The following is a 19,585-nucleotide window of genomic DNA, read 5'->3' on the forward strand; positions in this document are numbered from 1 at the left end:
CGGCGGCTTTACCAGCCAGTTTAGCTAGGCCTTCCCCGAGTTTTTTTATCCAGTCTTTAACACCACCGCCTGTGGGAGTTCCCCCGCCGCCAGGTGTGGTGGGTGTGGGGGTTCCTCCCACCAGTGACACCACCAGGGTTGATATGATGAAACCCAATGCGGTCAGAATGCTGGCGATGGTGATCCCTTGCTCCCGGAACAATATCCGAATCCTGTTGGCTAAAGTTGTATCCTCATTCAGTACTCTATCGATTGTTTCCCGAATGCGACTGATCTGGGATCGAAGCTGTTCACGATTCGAGGAAGCGGCTTCCAATCGTGTACGTCTCTCGTCTTCTAAATCACGTAGTCGTTCATTGATACGACGCTTCATATCATCGTTTTCAGTTTCGTTGAGTTTGGTTTTTTCCTTAGCGATGTGCTCGTCGATTTCGTTCAGTTTCCCCATGTTGTTCACGAGTTCTCCACGCACGCGTTTCACGGCTTCGTCTAAGCCGTGCAGTTCCCTTACCGGAAAGTCAAACCCCGGTAACGGTTTGTCCCAGTAGGTGCTCAACAGTTTTTCTATGCTGTCCGAGGCTTCTGTAGCACGCTGTGGTGTCATTTCATCTCTAGTGGTGAGGTGGGATCTGGTAGCTTGCAGATCTTCAACAACGGCCTTAGGTATTGCACCAACGTAATCATTCATGTTTAGATGTTCACGGATAAATTCGACACCATGGCGGCTGGCTAGAGTTGACAAGGCCAGTGGTTTTTTAGTGCGCTTGTTAAAGAGGTCAACCTCTGGTTTAGATTTAAGGCGTAGAACACCCTTTGTATCAATAAAAAAATTATCAAGGTATCGGCCCTGTGGATCAACGTAGTATTTATCACTTCTTAAACTTTCGTAATAATCATCTACCGTTGTTGCTAAAAGTTCTTGGTTCAATGGTGAACTAGTAAATGAGGTCTCCTGCTCATCAGATGCCTGGGCACTAGCGCCCGGCATCTCCGTCATATCTATGTCTTCATCCATTAGTATTTAATTATATTTTATTTATATATAACAATGTACGGCAGAAAATTAGATCCTTTCAGAAGATTGAGAGAGCCATTAGGAGCCAGAGCCATGCGCCAGTCGGTGACCATCACCAACAATCCCAGCAAGATAGACCAGAATCAAACTCTGCTGGTTAGATTTCCAAACCTTGGTGAGAATGACCTCATTGTACCAGGCACTGTTCGACTGGCGTTCAATATCACGTTGACCTCCGACAACGACAAACGCGAGCTAGTGCGGAACGTGGGTCGAGCTATCATCAAGAAAACGACCGTCAAGATCAGCGGTAACGAGGTGCTGAGCATCGACGACAGCGACGTGTTTCACTGCTACAGGGATCTCTGGAAAAGCGAGGGAGAACGAGTCAATGATGTGTACCAGGGTATCAGCAAATCAACCCGGGCGCGCATAGGGTATGCCTTTACGCAAAACCAGCAAGACAAGCTATCGGACGGTGAAAAGGCCATCGCTCGAGCATACGGGAATCGATTCTGCGTGCCGCTCGACTTCGAGTTGCTCACGGGACACGCGCCGTTTTACCAGGCCGCGCTGGGTGATAGGCTCGAATACGAGCTCACGTTTAACGACTATAGCAAAGTAGTGCGTACGCCGAACGGTTATGAGGCCAGTTATGCCATAGACAACATCTCTCTGGAGTTCGACATGGTCACTAGCCCGGAGCTGGCCAGGCAGGTTCGAAGCCAGTACTCTGGGAAGATGGCTATCCTGTACGATCGCGTACTGAGGCATAGATCAGTCGTGCGAGATAAGAGCGACACTGTGTGGAATATCAACCTGAACGTGCCGGCGCGATCGATGAAAGGTATCCTGGTCGTCCCAGTGGAGGATTACGAGCCATTCCGGAGGGACAGCGAGAAGTTTTTCAACCCCGAGATTGAAAAGGTGGAAGTTACCATCGAGGGCGTGCCCAACCAGCTGTTCAGTCATGGTATGAGACCACACCAACAGTGGGATGAGATAAAAAAGCTACCAGTTGGGGATTATATAACAAAGGACCTGGACCTCGGCTCCGTGCAGATCGGTGAATACCTGACCACAAAGTACGCCCTATGGTTGGACATGCGATCCACGGATGATGATAAACTGCACGGTAGCGGGCGCCGTATAGATAACGGCAGCGAAGGGATAACCATCCAGATTACTAAGAAGGCTCAACCCGCTGGTAAGTTGAAATTATATCTGTACGTTATTATGGACGCGCAACTTAATATAGACAATGGGAGATTCGTGCAAGCCATCTACTAGTGGGGGAGACCCACACACCCCCCAGGGGTACCCACAACTACCCACTGACCCACACTGCGCCATAGTGTGCGGGCAGACTGGCTGTGGGGAGACCGTTTTCGTGTTGGATATGTTGGAGGGTTACTACAAGGATGTGTTCGATAACATCGTTATCATGTGCCCTACTCTGAGCATGAATAAAACGTACGCGCGACCTTGGGTGATGACGGACCCGGACGTACACAAAATCGACCCTGGAACACGCCTGCAGGACTGGTTGAAAGCTCTTCACGAGAAATTTAAAGGGGAACCGACGCTGTTCATACTGGACGACTGCAGTGCTAATCGCGAGATAACAAAAAAGAGAGACATGCTATCGTACCTGGCCTTCTCCGGCCGGCATGCAAATCACAGCGTCTGGGTGCTAACGCAGAAGTTCAACTCGGTGTTGAAAGACCTCAGGGAGCAGACGCGATGGGTGGCCTTATTTCACTGCAAGGACAGGGATTCGTTCGAGGAGTGTTTGAGAGAGAACGATGTGATGAGCAAATTAGAACGGGAACGGGTGAAGAAACAGCTCGCTGAAACTAAACACGCTAAGCTCGTTCTAAAAACCGACCAACCAGTAGCATATATAGTATGCTAAGCAAAGCTAAGCAAAGCTAAGCAAAGCTAAGCTAAAGCTAAGCAAAGCTAAGCTATAGCTATGATATTTGAAGTATTTGTCGTGTGCAACTTAACCTTCATTTCACTGTGTTTTGTCTGCATCGGGTATTATATAGTTAAAACTAAATCTTACTTGTTATATTATAAGATGGAGTGTGAGGAATTGCTCGAACAATTGTCTGGGGGTACCCCCACTGGGGGTGTGGGGGATTCCCCCAAGTGAGAGAAACTGGTGGCGTTGGCTGTTGGCGGTAAAGCCAAACATTACTTTGGAGACTACACTCCGGATAAAATTCACAAAATGTCAGCCGAAGAAATCGATAAGCTGTACGCTAGATACGAGTCCCGGCTCGGAGCAGAAATGACAAAGACAATAGGATCGGCTATGACCCAGATATACACCGGTATTGTATCACACTTCCTTCCCATTCCACCAGAGCGCCGACTTTACCTGTGGGAGGACCTCGAGAAAGACCCTTTTATCGAACACGCCGTGAGTTCTATCAGCTGCGGGCTGTACCACAAATATGGTATGTTGTTGGATCCAGTGACGGCGGCGATTATTACGGCAAAACATTGTCAATTTGAGAGAAAGAATAATAATAATAGTATAGATGGATGCTGCACAGGAAACCCCAGTGGAGGAGACCCCACCCCCAACAGTGAGGGAAGTGACCCCTTCACAGGAACCAGTGGGGGAAGTGACCCCAACAGTAACCAGACAGAAGAATCCTAAGAGAGTAGCTGCCGGTAAAAAACGGTGGTGTAACCAACATAAAGTGACCAACCCAACCCGACTGTTGTTGGCTGTAGGCGTAACTGCTGCCGTGGTTATAACATGGTTATACGTGGGGGTACCCTCCCACAGTGAGCCCCCACCCAACAGTGAGCCCCCCACCCCCACGGTAGACCCGCATATCATGTTATAATTTTAATATTTTATATCATATACATAATGTCTGAGGGGAAAACGTTCGTCAACGACGCATACCACGCCACAGTGGTCGCCAGTCTAGCCGTAGGGTACGCTCGGTTGACTAAAATGGTGCTTAAACAACCAACTATCAAGCTAGATTTCAACCTGCAGGATATGGGTATGCTCATAATGAACCTTGGTATGGCGATGGCCACAAAAGACATCCTAGTAAAACAAGGGATCATACCTGATAATATAATGAAATAAATATAGGGATGGCCACGATAGCTATGATGGTCGGTGGGGCGTTAGTGAATGCCCTGGCATTTTCCGGGAGTAATTTCCTCTTCTCGAAACTACGAGATGATCACGCGGCTGAAATACAGGAAGAAAGGAAGCGGCACGATCTCGCTACTGAGAAATTACAAAGGGCACAGGCTGAGTACGCTAAAAAACGTCTCCAGAGGATCGATTTTATTAACGAACAACTCCAGCGTGAAAACCATGCCGTTCAAACATTCAACGATGTTGATGAAGCAATGAAAGAATACTACCTACTAACTGGTAAACAATTGGAACCGCTCAATAAACCCACACTCGCTCAGTACTACATACCATCCAAGGGACAAATGAATCGTGAACTGGGCTTCATAGTGTTGGGTATAGCAGCTACTGCGTTGGTTGCGAAGCAATTAAATTAAAATACCTATATAAGTAAACATGAGACCCGCTCCATACCGATGCGAATACATACTTATGGGGAAGACCGAGGCCTGTGGTAGGAAATGCAGGAATCAGGGGTTCTGTTGTTTCCATATGGGAAGTCCTAACTACACGTGTTCTGTGTGTGGTATCGGGGTTAAAGGACACTACTGTCTATGTAAAGCTCACGGAGCGAACGTAGTCAGACATCAACTCATCTACGAGAATAAAAAAGGCTACATAAAAGAACGTAGGCGACTGCTCAAGATAGACTCCAGTGCGTGAAAGGGTTACCTCCCTTTACTGTGAAGCAATTAGACATTGGTTCTCTTAGGTGTAAACACTATGTCTACTGTACGCGAGCTGAAGAGGGTCGCAAAACAGAGAGGTGTGATCGGGTATTCTCGAATGCGGAAGTCAGCATTGTTGAGATTACTAGGTTTAGAAGTCCCTCCTACGGTAACACAATTAAAAGCTCAAGCAAAACAGCTTGGATACACGGGTTATTCAAACCTGGGGAGAGCCGGGTTAACCGCATTGTTATCACATGCCCCCGTAGCAAAACCTCCCACTGTAAAACAACTGAAAGCCGAGGCACACGATTTGGGTTTAGGTGGGTATTCCCGTATGAGAAAACCACAGCTTGTAGAATTATTACGACAGAAAAGAGCTATTGACCTACAGTTCGTGCGCACTGAGCGCGCTGTAGGCAACTATTTGAGAGGTTGGCGCATGCACGTTGATAGAAACATAGACATTACAGATATCAAGCCTCTGATAGCTGATAAGGTCAACCAGGAACTAAATAACCTAGGAAGTATCAAGTTTCAGATCACAGTGAAAATGTCGCTCGATAAGCAGGTTGGGGGCCCCACAGGGGCCACTGAGTATGTTCAGCCTTACTTCCGAGGTCAACAAGAGGTCGCCACACATACAGAGACCATTGACGCATCAATCGATACCAGTTTTCAGCAGATACGAGAATACCTAGAACGCTACACACACTTGGGGTCCGGGTGGGCTGTAGATAAAATAGATAATGTCTATCTAGACATAGCTAACTACGTGCCGTTCAGAGGCGGATCATACCTAGCCTTGCCACCCTACTATAGGAACAAACATGCCATAGTAAACGTTAAGAATAGAGGAAACGATTGCCTGAGGTTAGCTATCAGGTCAGCCTTATTCCCAGCTGGCACTCATTCAGATAGGCTTTCTAGCTATCCACAAGACGATGGGCTCAACTGGGATGGTATAGATGAACCCACCCCCATATCCCAGATCACTAAAGTAGAAAAACAGAATAATCTGGCTATAAATGTCTTTGGGCACGAAGGTAACACAACAATAGTACACAGGGTCAGCCCGGTGAAGGATCGCCAAGTTATCAATATATTCATGATCCAGCGAGGTGACAAGTATCACTACACATGGATAAAACACTTTAGCAGGCTGTTGTATGACCAATCGGCACACAGAGAAAAGACCCACTTCTGTGAACGATGCCTACATGGCTTCACCCGAGCTGATTTATTAGAATCCCACCGGGATGATTGTCAAGGTGTGGGGCAGACGGCCATACGAGTCGACATGCCTAAGGAAGGTGATAATATCTTAAAATTCAGTAACCACAAGAACCAAATGTCTGTGCCTTATATCATATATGCCGACTTCGAAGCCTTAGTGGCTGCCGCCGGCGAGGCTCCCAGTGGTAGCTTCACCCACAAGACACAAGAGCATAAAGCCTGTTCGTTTGGATACATTGTCGTCCGTTGTGATGGGGAAACGAAAGCTCCGGTAGTGTATAGGGGCCCTGACGCGGCTGAAAGGTTTCTAAAGTGTTTGCAGGAGGAAGAAAAAATTATTAGGAATGCATTGTATAGAATCGCTCCCATGCGTCTGACCCAAGACGACAAGCTAGCTCACGCTAGTAGCACTAAATGTCACGTGTGTGACTCACCACTTAACGGTGATTCGGTGAGAGATCACTGCCACATAACTGGTAAGTATAGAGGCCCCGCTCACAGCGCGTGCAACCTCAAGCTTAAAATCAACCCTAAGACAATAAACATCCCCGTTGTCTTTCACAACTTGAGAGGGTACGACTCACACTTGATCATGCAGGCCATCGCGAAAATCGATGGTAATATAACGTGCATCCCCAACAACATGGAGAGATACATCTCCTTCAGCTTAAACGGACTTAGGTTCATTGACTCGTTTCAGTTCCTCCTGTCGTCACTCGACAGTCTGGTCAAGGCCAACAATACCTTCCCTATCACCGATCGATACACAGACGCCGAGACTAGACCCCTGCTTATGAGGAAGGGTGTGTACCCCTATGAGTACATGGATAGTTGGGTCAAGTTCACCGAGACCAGACTACCCCCTATTGACTGCTTTTATAGTAAGCTGAATGAGGCGTCCGTCTCACGAGATGATTACTCGCACGCGACTAACGTATGGAATAAACTGGGTTGTAAGAACCTGGGTGATTATCACGACCTGTACTTGAGAACAGATGTACTGCTGTTAGCCGACGTGTTTGAGACGTTTAGGCGGACGTGTTTAAAGCAGTATAAACTCGATCCCGCATGGTATTACACCAGCCCAGGTCTGTCGTGGGACGCCTTGCTTAAAAAGACCGGAGTTAATTTGGAATTGCTCACAGATTACGACATGCACCTATTCATTGAGAAAGGCTTGCGAGGTGGGATTTCCATGGCATCCAAACGATACGCGAAAGCAAATAATCAATACGTGAAAGGTTACGATCCTAACAAGCCAACCAATCACATTCTCTACCTCGACGCAAACAACCTGTACGGCTGGGCCATGAGCCAGTATCTACCTACAGGGGGATTCGAATGGGTACCCCACGTTGATGTTATGGGGGTTGCACCAGATTCAAACAAAGGGTATATCCTCGAGGTTGACTTAGAGTATACCAAGGAATTACACACATCACACAACAGCTACCCCCTGGCCCCCGAACGTATGAGGGTTAACCCAGACTGGATGTCTGAGTACCAACATAACTTGTTAGGTGGGCGTGTGACAGACGTTGAAAAACTCGTTCCTAACTTAATGAATAAGACCAAGTATATCGTTCACTATCGCAACCTACAGCTGTACCTGTCGTTGGGTATGAGGCTGACCAAAATACACAGGGTGCTCATGTTCGACCAGAGCCCATGGATGGAGCCCTACATCAGAATGAACACAGACCTACGAAAAAAAGCCACCAGTGATTTTGAGAAAAATCTCTACAAGCTCATGAACAACTCGGTGTTTGGTAAGACTATGGAGAACCTGAGGAAACGCGTGACCATGAAGCTGGTTCGGTCGAGTGAGGAAGACAAGCTCAGGAGATTGATAGCCAGTCCGGCATTCAACCGTAGTAAGATATTCACAGACAACCTGGTTGCCCTACACATGAAGAAAAGCCACATAAAATTCAACCGGCCTGTTTACGTGGGGATGAGCATCCTCGATTTATCCAAACACCTGATGTACGACTTTTACTACAACGAGCTCAAGAAACAGTACGGCGACAGGTGTGAAGTGCTGTACACTGACACGGATTCCCTGCTGATGGAGATTCGAACCGAGGACGTGTACGAGGACATGAAAAAACACCTCGATTTATACGACACCAGCGACTATCCTAAGACCCATGCCATACACAGTACGGTAAATAAAAAGGTCCTAGGTAAGATGAAGGACGAGTGTGCTGGCACGCCCATAGCCGAGTACATAGGTTTGAGACCTAAGATGTACTCCATACTGAAAGCCGACAATAGTGAGATCCGGAAGGCTAAGGGGGTTAAGAAGTATGTGGTGAAACAACACATTAAACACGCCAGATTCAAGGAAGCCCTGTTCAAGACCCGTACCTTTAGACATAAAATGAACACACTTAGAAGTGATGGACATAAGATATACGGACTGACTATAAACAAGACGTCTCTGTCGCCTATGGACACGAAACGTTGGATAGCTATTGATGGGATAAACACATACGCGTATGGACATGAAAAAATTTGAGACTATTTACTACAGCCCGCGTGGGTACTGGAAAGGAGCTAGCGCAGTAGATAAGCTAGCTAAAATAGCGCGAGTACCCCCGGAGGAAGCCAAAGCGTGGCTTGAAAAACAAGCCCTGTGGCAGATCTATTTGCCGGCACCACGCTACGTGCCTAGAAGGAGGTTCGGTATTAACATACCTAATAGCGTTCACCAGGCAGACCTACTGTTCCTACCCCATGACAAGAGGTACAAGTATGCCTTAACCGTAGTGGACGTAGCCAGTCGTTACAAGGAAGCCGAACCCTTGACCACGAAAGATTCGGCCCAGGTAGCCAGAGGATTCGAACGTATATACAAACGCAGTCCGCTGACGTGGCCAACAGAGCTGCAAGTTGACCCCGGACGGGAGTTCATGGGTGCCGTGTCACAACTGCTAGCCAAACACGATACAAAGGTCAGACGTGGCACGGCCGGAGCCCATCACAGCCAAGCCATAGTTGAGAGATTTAATAGGACTTTAGCTGAGCGCTTGTTCGGCTATCAGTATGCTAGGGAGATGGCCACCCCTGGAAAACGATCGACTGAATGGGTCACGAGGTTACCCAAGGTGGTGTCGGCAATCAACCATGAAGTCACCCGTCTCACCGGTAAGAAACCGGCAGACGCTATCAAACTAAAATCAATAGTTGCAGAGTCGGCCGCTCCATTGTGTGGGAAGGAGAAACAGATACCAGATAGGGCCCTAGTGAGGTATCTATACCAGCCGGGGGAACACGAGGGCGATAGCCGTAAGCGGGCCACCGATCCTATATGGTCAGTCAAAACTTACAACATAGATAAAGTGGATATGAAAGCCGACGAACCTAACTTGTACTACTTGAGGGATGGGCCGGGTAGGGGGTTTGTAAGAGAAGAATTATTGATCGTACCATACGGCACAGTGTTACCTCCAACCAATACACGGTAAACTGTTTCATAGACACCCAACCTTTTTGTAGTAGGGGTAATAGTAGCAAGATCTAAGGCCCCAACCAAAGCCTTATTTAGTAAATAAGGCTTTGTAGAGACATTTCTTGAAAGTGGTCCAGAACCCCCATTGTATATACTACTGCTAGTCATCAGAGTTTGTAGCTAGCCTCTGTTTTATTCAGTTCAAGTTATTTATTTATTCAAGTTATTTATTTATTTAGCGAAAGTGAAGCATTTAGAACTGGTTCACAATCAGTGAGGAATAACGTCAATAGACTTTGGGTATCCTCAGCACAATGAAGGTCTAAGGCTATCAACCTGGCTTGAATTTTGTCACATAACAAACATGCAAAACATGCCTCGGTAGACTCCTTTCCATGTTTGTGGAAATACAGTGATGTGTCTGAAATTGTGTTTACAGCAGCCTTTAATCCAAATCAGTCTAACTTGTGTTTACAGCAGCCTCTAATCCAATTCAGTCTAAATCGTGTTTACTGCAGCCTCTAATCCAAATCAGTCTAAATCGTGTTTACAGCAGCCTCCACATGATGTATAGCTATATTTCAGGCTACACATATCTTCATCTGATGAGTCCAACAGTGTCTGAATCTCTGGAGAAGTAAGTACAGTTCTTGTTCCCAGCTAATTACATAGCAAGGACTTAGCTCTGTTGGACTTCGTTACTGTACCTTATATGATGGCTGTAGACATTAACTAGACGTTATATATGCTTGTTGATTTATAATTTTCACAGTTTCATCATCAAGATATTATGACCTGTTGTAGAATCTGGGGTAGAACAGGCCTTCAGCAACCCATGCTTGTCATAAAAGGCAACTCTGCTTGTTGTAAGAGGCAACTAACGGGATCGGGTGCTCAGGCTTGTTGACCAGTTGTGCAGATTGATGCTCATGATGTTGATCACTGGATTGTGTGGTCAGCACTTGACCCGTGAAGGACCAGGGTGGATTAGGTCGTCAGTAACCCATGCTTGCCATAAAAGGTGACTGTGCTTGTCGTAAGAGGCGACTAACGGGATCAGGTGGTCAGGCTCACTGATTTGGTTGGCACATGTCATCGGTTTCCAATTGTTTAGATCGATGCACGTGCTTCAGATCACTGGATTGTCTGGTCCAGACTCGATTATTTCCAGACTGCTGTCGTATAGCTGGAATATTGCTGAGTGTAGTGTAAAACTAAACTCGCTCACTCGAGATATTTACACCAAGAATGGCATCTGGATTAAGAAGTCTGCCAATTCATAAACATTGACATTTTTCATGCACTTCCTGCCATGTCCTCTTTTTTGTCAGTCAAGTAGGAATCACTAGTAAGAAAAGAGATTATGTTTGTGTTTCTGGAAACAATTTCGAAATCTAATGGGTAAGTTTACCAATCAAATGCCACAGAATCACTTTCGGTATATTTTATAGCTGTAACATTGCATTTGATTGTGGTGTACAACCTCAGCTTTTACACATACAATCCTTGTGTATACTTGCATATACTGTTACAGTGCCACCCTGAATGACCTCTTCATCAACATCCTGCTGAACATCCTGACGGAGGCAGCCTACCCTGCCGTCCTGGCAGGATATGAGTAGGTCACTCATTCTGATATCTAACATTGAACATTCCATACTGTGACCCACACTAGCCCATGAACAAAAACAAATGGTCTCTTAAACACAAGTTGTGGCGAAACAAAAACACAGGAATATGCTACTTAGAATATTTCTAGGAATAATATTCCATGAGTTCCCTCCCCTCTCAAATTGATTGACTTTGTCTTCTGTTCATTTCATAGTCTTGATGTAAAAAGGGTGGTGGGGTAGCCTAGTGGTTAAAGTGTTTGTCATCAGACCAAAGACATAAGTTTGATTCCCCACATGGGTACAATGTGTGAAGCACATTTGTGTTGTCTTAAGCCTTGATATTGCTGGAATATTGGAATATGTGGCATACAACTAATCTCACTCTTTTACTCTTGATTTAAAGAGGATTTTTTCAAATGTTGTGTGACATCACATTTGCTATTTTTTAGTTTATCAGATCATGAAATCAGCAATTACAAAACTGTGTTGTGTCGAGCAGAGTTCTTCTGTGTGCAGTCATGAAATGCTTGTGTTCTGCAGGTACTGGGTGGAGGGATTTCCTACTGGCATCGTCATCAGCATGGAGGGATTTAGTCACAAGATGCCTGTAAGTTGTAATTTTCAGGATGCACACTTAATTAATTACATTACATATATATATTAGGTTAGAAAACTGGTTTACCCCATTCATGACACTGCAATAACTTCTCAAGTCATAATTGACATAAAATATGGACATAAACAAGACACATCATCAATGCAACAATGCAACAATGCAGCACAAACCGCGCCCACTCTATGTTTAACCAGTTTGGAAACTAGTCAACTAATGGGCATGGACTATATGCCGTACGTTTATGAGAAATTAGTGCAAGGAAATGTTGCTTCGTTTGCCATACAATGCCACAAAAACTCTTGAAGTATATTTATTGAGGAAAATTGCTTTGTTACTGATATTGACTTTGAACTGTGTTCTACTACTCTTGCAGCAATTATTTCGTTGTATGGTCGACCATATCGCTGACTTTGTGTGTAGCCTGGAGTTGTTTGAAGCAATCAAGACACAGTTACAGAAGGCATTCTACAATGAGATGATCAAACCTTTTGAATTGGCAAGGTTTGTCACTGAACCTGATTATAACAATACAGCTGGATTAGATTGGGTCAGATCATTATCAAACCTTTTTAATGGGCAAAATGAACCTAAATAGTACTGAATACAGCTTGACCACATTTGGGGTTCGAAAATGACAATTAGGAGATGACATGTTTCCTTGCAACCATACCCCAACGGCATGGATATATACTCAATATTAATCACTAGATTTTGTAGTCTGAATGTAATTACTTACTGCCCTGTTCAGTATATCTGGAATGTTTCCTACATTGGAGTTTTTTAAAGTTATAGATGTTAAGCCTGATCTCTCTTGTATATCTGTCACTGTTATATATCTGCATTGATAATTAAATATGTTAATGATTAAAAATGACATGATTTTAAAAGATGGAAAGACAAACATCTCAGGAGTTGATGAAATCAGAATGTACCCTACTTTATGAACTGATTTCATGTCTGCTCAAGCCATGAATGTATTTCAGAATGTTGCGGTTCGCCATGTTAGATCCAAGTACCCAGGCGCTACCTGACCGGTACCGTCTGATTTCAGATCTCACTCTCCCCCAACTCACAGCCTTCCTCAGCAAATTCAAGAGTCAACTTTTCATTGAAGGATTTGTCATAGGGAATTTCCTCCCCGCTGTATGTGTGTTTATTCCCTTAATCCATTTTAACTTACCAAAATATGAACTTTTACGAACAGGTTTTGATTTTATATTTTAATTTCCTCTGAAGGAGTAAAAATGAAAACACTTCAAAATATCTATCATGTACTAATGTCATGAGGGACCATCAAATGTACTGCCACTCGTCTACTACATTCTATCATCAAGAACATGCTGTTGAAAACACCTTGAAATCTCTATTCCGCAGGTTATATGATGTGAAATATCTGTAAAGCAACAAGTGTTCACACTTCAGAAACACGTTCTTGCATGACTATTCAGCAAACTCCAGAACATTCCTAGACTTTGAATCCTTATGTATTTCTATGTTCCACCATCTGTGCAGGAGGTTACTGAGATGGCAGACTACATTCAGAAGAGACTCTGCTCCCAGCCACTTCCAACAGAGCGTATACCCAAGGTATAGCTTTCACATGAGCTGTGTACTGCATTTCAAAAGATTCCAGAGAATGACTTAAAGAAAGACATGGCTGGGAAGGGGAGGATCAAAGAAACTTGAATTGTATAGTAATTACTGTTATTTCTCTCTTTTCAAACAAATTAAATTTGGATCTGCTGCTTAAAGGTAGGGAATCATAAAAAAACTTGACAAGTATTGTGGTTTTGTCTACATAAAATAGGTGTTTATTTATGTACAGTACTTGCCCTGTAATTAGTGACTGTCACTCATTTTCACTTTGTAGAGGTAAGTCTTGTGTGATTAGACATTCTGGTTACATTTGGATGTTTCAGAAACTGCTGCTACAGTTACCTACTGGCCAGCTGACCTGCCGCGTGGAAAGCGTCAACAGGGACGACTGCAACTCCTGCATCACAGACTACTACCAGTCTGAACCAGGCAACCTTAGGAAGTCTTGTATCAATGAACTACTATTGGTTCGTGTAACAGCTGAAAATATACCCCCTCCCTTAATTGATTTATTGTTAGCATGCATTCATCTTTAACTTCAGATTCAAAATGGATGCTAATACTTAAAACCCGGCTAGTAATTCCAAGGCTTGATAGGAACCCACAGTTAGAGTTGACATTTTGTCTCTAATCCACCTGATTGTGTAGCATCTTACGTCAGTGAGTTGTTGTTGATTATCATAGATTATATACAGGCTGTCATAACTGGATGCTGGATGTGTAAATTTTGTTCATTATATTATATTATATTATATTATATTATATTATATTATATTATATTATATTATATTATATTATATTATATTATATTATATTAGCAATATTCCAGCAATATCATGGAAGGGTACACCAGAAATGGGCTTCACACATTGTACCCTTATGGGGAATTGAACCCTGGTCCCTGGTGTAACAAGCAAATACTTTAACCACTAGGCTATTCCCACCCCCAAGATGCTGGATGTCACAAGTATTTAACTAACTGTTACCTTCTTCTTTTGTTCATTTTCTTGGTTTGGGATGATTTCAGACACGAATGAAAGAACCCTGTTTTGACTTTCTACGAACCAAACACCAGCTAGGCTATAGTGTCTTCTGCTACTCCATGTTGACCAATGGCATTCTGGGATTGTCTGTTACTGTTGAGAGCCAGTCAAGCAAACACAGGTGACTGAGACAGTGCCATTGAGCAACCAGTATATCATGGAAGTCTAAAATGATCAGTGGTGCAAATGTGTATTGCATACACAAGGTACATGTGATAGAAAGCAATCAAATCCTGTTGTTCTTAGGGATGGTAATGATACACTGAGGAATGGTAGCTTATGTGTTGAAAAGGTGGAAATTAATGTGCGAAGATCCATGTCATGGTTGCATTAGAATCTGCCTCTGAAGTATTTGAATCTTCGATTTATACTGATCCTGATGCTTCTGTGTTTCACCAAAGAGGTAGACATCTATAACTATGGATTTTCTCACGCATTAAGTAAACTCATGTACCTGAAATTCTGTTTGTGGCATCAAATCCCACTTTCTCATGCTCTTTGTGATACGTTTATCATGTTGATATCACAGCTATATACATTTAACCAGGTATCTCATAGATTCACAGGATAGAGAGAGATATTTTTTGTTATTGGAGCTTCAGTATTTACGTCAGCTATTTCATTTCAGCATGAATGATGTGCAGAAGCTGATGGCAGACTTTCTTGGGGAATTCCAAGGAATTCTTCATGCAATGACTGAGGAAGAGTTTGACAGCTTGGTGAGACTTTCCAGCTTGACTATCTAAACATATCTAAGTTATTTAACTGCACAAGATGGCATATAAACAAAGCACTGGCACTTTGCAGATATTCAGACAAGGGGTCCAGTCGTCCAAGGCGAGACATGCTGAATTGTATTGTCAGGATTTTAATCTGTCATTCACCCTTCATTTGTCAGCACCATACATACACTTGTGGGTTTCACAAAACTTCCCTGACCTGCCTCCCTTCAAGTTTTCCTCCTATGTAGAGTTGTGTCCTTTGGCGATGTCAGGAACTTGGATTGTGGGCTCATCCTGGTTTTTGTTTTAAGGTGTCTAAGCAGCATACCTGTGATCACAGATTTCTCGACAGTGCTAAATGTCTGATACCCTCACTTAAGGCTTTCCTCCAACATCAACCTGACATACTGTAATTATAATACTGTTCAAAGCACTTCTGAACCCAACTCACTCACTCACTCACTCACTCACTCACAAACTCTTGTCCAGCTGACATGACATGACGGATTCCCACAGTATGTTGATTTCCTTCTGATACTTATTGTTGGTAACAACTTCCATGCTGCCTTGTAAACCTAAAGGAAATAACACTGAATTTGAAATATGAACAAAATGGAGTTTGACATACGATAGCTGAACAACCATCTAAAATACTATGTGTCTATTAGGTTGATTCCCTGATTACAAACAAGATGATTGAGGACACACATCTCGGGGAGGAGGCGACTCGACTCTGGCGGGAGATCCATGACAAGTCGTATGTGTTTGATGTGCTGGAAAAGGAGGTGGGTCTGTCAATGTAGACAACATGGTCTGTAACTGTCCAAGTAGTGGTCCACTGATTATTGTTGATGGTTGTCTCCCCTTGGAAATGTTTCATGAATACTTCAATATATGCTCCACACATTTCATTATATTAACTTCTGATAAGATGGACAATACACGAAGTATTATCATATTTATACCTCATCATGACTGTGATCTATATCTTATAAAGAAATCATGGCAATCTGTGGTAAGGCATAACCCTGACCTTCAGTGTCAAGCATTTATATGAATATGTGAGTTGACCAGCATGTATGACATGGCTTGAGATATGCCAATATGTTGACAGATTGCGATACTGCAGACTGTAACTCAAGATGAACTCAAGGAGTGGTATAACCAGTATATTGGTGACAGACAGAGGAAACTCAGCTTGCAGGTAGGTCAGGTGGTTCTCGTTATGACAGTCATTCACAATAGAAAGTGCTTAGAGTAAGGGAGCGAGTTTGGTTTTATGCTGCACTCAGCAATGTTCCAGCTATATGGCGGCGGTCTGCAAATAATCAAGTCTGGACCAGACAGTCCAGTGATCAAGAGCAAGAGCATCAATCTGCACAACTGTGAACCGATGACGTGTCACCCAAGTCAGTGAGCCTGACCACCCGATCACGTTAGCTGCCTCTTACGACAAGCATAGTCACCTTTTATGACAAGCATGGGTTACTAGAGGCCTATTCTACCCTGGACCTTCATGGGTCAAGTGCTTAGAGTATGAAACAAACCATAATAATAAATAGGTACTCTAGAGATGGAAGACTACTATCGAACTAGCTACTAGTGCATACACAATAGGGATACCTTCAGTGTGACTTGCATGGGTCAGAACCAATCCCCAGTGGTAACAAGTCTGCATTTAGTGTAGCTGCTAGTTACTTGTTAAACCTTTCAGACCTAATCCCACAGATTCACATTCTGTGACATTAGCCACTAATTCTAAGCCCAAATCTAGTAACAATATGTTCAGTCTCATGAGATCAACCATTGAAATCCAAATAACACTCAAATGTACTCAGAATGATTCTGGGTGATAGAAGTGCAAAGTTCGGGATGATAGACTTTTTGTCACAGATTGCTTCAATATAGAATACGATGCATTACATTTCCTACAGAATATTACAGTGTTGCTGATACAACTCAAACCAATATTCTGAACTATTCCAGGTTGAAGGGAAGACAGACAGTAGTGATGTACCCGTAGAAAACAAGGGCGGGGAAGGTGAGCCGGATGTGCATGAGAAGGAAGCACAAGCTCTGGTGTTCCTGCAGCCTAAGGTTAATGGGATGACCTTCATCACAGACATACCTCACTTTAAACAAGGACTTGCTCAGTTCCCATACACAACAATCTCTTTGTGACAGAACCAGTCAGTTAGGTAGTTTTAAAGCATCTGTGATCCTGTTTTACTTTTGAAGACGTCAACAATGTGGAACTTTTCTTTGTAATGAAAAGCTCAAGGTTTATTTATTACTTGATATGCAAGTGAACAACTACATTATCATATATGATCGTTGAATTTCATGATGAAATGAAAAAGATATGTGCTAGAACATAGTGCTTCTATATCACCTATTTGTTAACATTTGGTGGAGCTGTGCTTATTAAACCCAGTGCTTCAGAGGTTGACTTTTGGTATCTCAGGGTCCAGTTGCCCTCAGTCGTACTTATTCTGGATGGCCTATGTGGTGAAATGGCTAAAAATGGTCCAGAAGTGGTTCAAAACCTCTTTGCTCACCATTTCCACGCAGGAGTTGTATCTGATGCTGGTTCCCAACATTCCTTTTGAATTTGGTGAAGCAGTGATACCATGTATGGATCACTGTGAGGTGTTGTGGAGTCTCATAAGTTCACCCATCCTCTGTTAGACAGTATGTTGTACCTTCATTCAGTAATGATAAATACCTGGACTCATTTTCAACCATGCTAATATTTAAGTAGTGCCTTAGTCTTTTATCCTGTTCCACATAGAGATGTTACCAGTATGTAGGTCTCGTGCTTGATTTTATACTGCATTCAGCAGTATTTCAGCAATATCACAGAAGGGTACACCAGAAATGTGCTTCATGCTTTAACAAAGACTTACAACAAATAGTGGAGCTAAGACCACTTAGAGTAATGGAGACCAGGAAATGTCCGGGGGTCTGTGTCACAAAGCTCTCATAAGCTTAAGATCTTGTAAGTTTCCTCCTAGCATCCCTACCTCCAATGTTATGAAAACATTTACGAGATCTAAGGCTCATGAGACCTTTATGAAACAGGACTCTGGTCTGATTTGATTACTCATGTCAAAGGCTGACTCATTTTGATTGCTTACTGATACTCTGATGCTTATGAGTAAGAGAAACTGTTCTAAACTAGCGCCAACACAGATGATGCAAAACCAAGCCATGGTGGTAAATGAGGGCAGGGAATTTATCATAATTTAACTTGTTAATCTTGATATAAACTGAACAAAGTTTATGTTGTTAACCCACAAAAGAGACGCTCTACACAGTACACAACCCTTCATGATGGAATCTACAAAAAACAAAATGAAATGAAGTAGGTCTTGTGGTCACAGTCATGATGTTTCATTTTCATTAAAACAAATATAAGAAATTTTTCAAACCAACACTCAGATTGTCTTTGATAAGATTGTTGATGAGTAGATGTCAGTTGTGGTCGGGTGATTCTTCAAGTCCATCAAGTCCATCAAGTCCATCAAGTCAACGTTGTGGACTACAGTTGACATTTCAAGTTTCCCCAGAGAAGTTTAATATGAATACTCATCTTACTGCTGTTTCCTGTCAAGGACACATCTTAAATCTTCACTTCATCTTTGAATGGAAGCATGGATATATGTGAAACTCTTTTATTTTATGTTTGTTATGGTTCTGTCCATGCATCCAATAAACTAAAGCAATAACTACTGAACTTGTTTTGTTATTCCTTAAGACAACAATGGCAAGTCTCAAACTCGGGACATGCACAAGAAAACATGGTGCTGTTTGTTGTTAAATCATGTGCACAGCAATATTCCAGCTATATGGAAGTGGTCTGTAAATAATCATGTCTAATCATGAAGAATGAGTTACTGGTAATTCGGACACATTCATTCTCATGAGACGGACCATGGAAGAACAGAACATCATTGTCCCATGGCATCACAGCATTCAAGAGTAGGTCACGTATATCACATCACTGTTTAGAGTATACATAGAAAGTTCTGCAGAGAGTTATTGACCACATTTTATATTTTCTATTCAAGATGCTGATCTTGTATGGGAATGTTGACGTTTGAAGCTTTTGTTCAAATGTCTGACCACCAGATGCACAACGTATTCCTCTAATTCCTATATCTAAGGGGCACGGTGGGCAAGCTGGCTAAAGCACCAGGCTAGTGATCCAGCGAGGTTGAGGTGTCAGGATCTACCCCACCTGTGACCGGGTGTAAATCCCTTGGAGTCAACTTGGTGTGCAGACTCTTTCAGTGTTGTCACAACCCCTAGTGTGCAGTACACAACCTTGTGCACTTAAAAGAACCCTCAAATCTTTTGGTATATGATCAGATGGTGACCACATGAATACGTGCATACGTGCATACATGCATACATCTAGTTGCAGAACGTGGACAAAGCACTGTGA

The 19,585-nt window shown here is 43.3% G+C and overlaps 1 protein-coding gene across 2 annotated transcripts in view; it reads left to right on the forward strand.

Annotated features, from left to right (window-relative positions):
* The window catches only part of LOC137290595 (nardilysin-like), a 43,103-nt gene extending 24,233 nt beyond the window's left edge, over positions 1–18,870 (forward strand). For both annotated transcript variants that reach the window (XM_067821639.1, XM_067821640.1), the window contains exons 22-33: positions 10,134–10,185; positions 11,083–11,166; positions 11,702–11,768; positions 12,151–12,278; positions 12,761–12,920; positions 13,290–13,364; positions 13,697–13,840; positions 14,401–14,537; positions 15,045–15,135; positions 15,807–15,923; positions 16,253–16,342; positions 17,125–18,870. In XM_067821639.1, the coding sequence (XP_067677740.1) occupies positions 10,134–10,185; positions 11,083–11,166; positions 11,702–11,768; positions 12,151–12,278; positions 12,761–12,920; positions 13,290–13,364; positions 13,697–13,840; positions 14,401–14,537; positions 15,045–15,135; positions 15,807–15,923; positions 16,253–16,342; positions 17,125–17,319 (1,340 nt within the window). In that variant the 3' untranslated portion in view covers positions 17,320–18,870. The remainder of the gene's footprint in view (positions 1–10,133; positions 10,186–11,082; positions 11,167–11,701; positions 11,769–12,150; positions 12,279–12,760; positions 12,921–13,289; positions 13,365–13,696; positions 13,841–14,400; positions 14,538–15,044; positions 15,136–15,806; positions 15,924–16,252; positions 16,343–17,124) is intronic.
* Positions 18,871–19,585: the final 715 nt, after the last annotated feature.

Source organism: Haliotis asinina, chromosome 7 (genome assembly GCF_037392515.1).
Source record: "Haliotis asinina isolate JCU_RB_2024 chromosome 7, JCU_Hal_asi_v2, whole genome shotgun sequence".
Lineage (NCBI taxonomy): Eukaryota > Metazoa > Mollusca > Gastropoda > Lepetellida > Haliotidae > Haliotis > Haliotis asinina.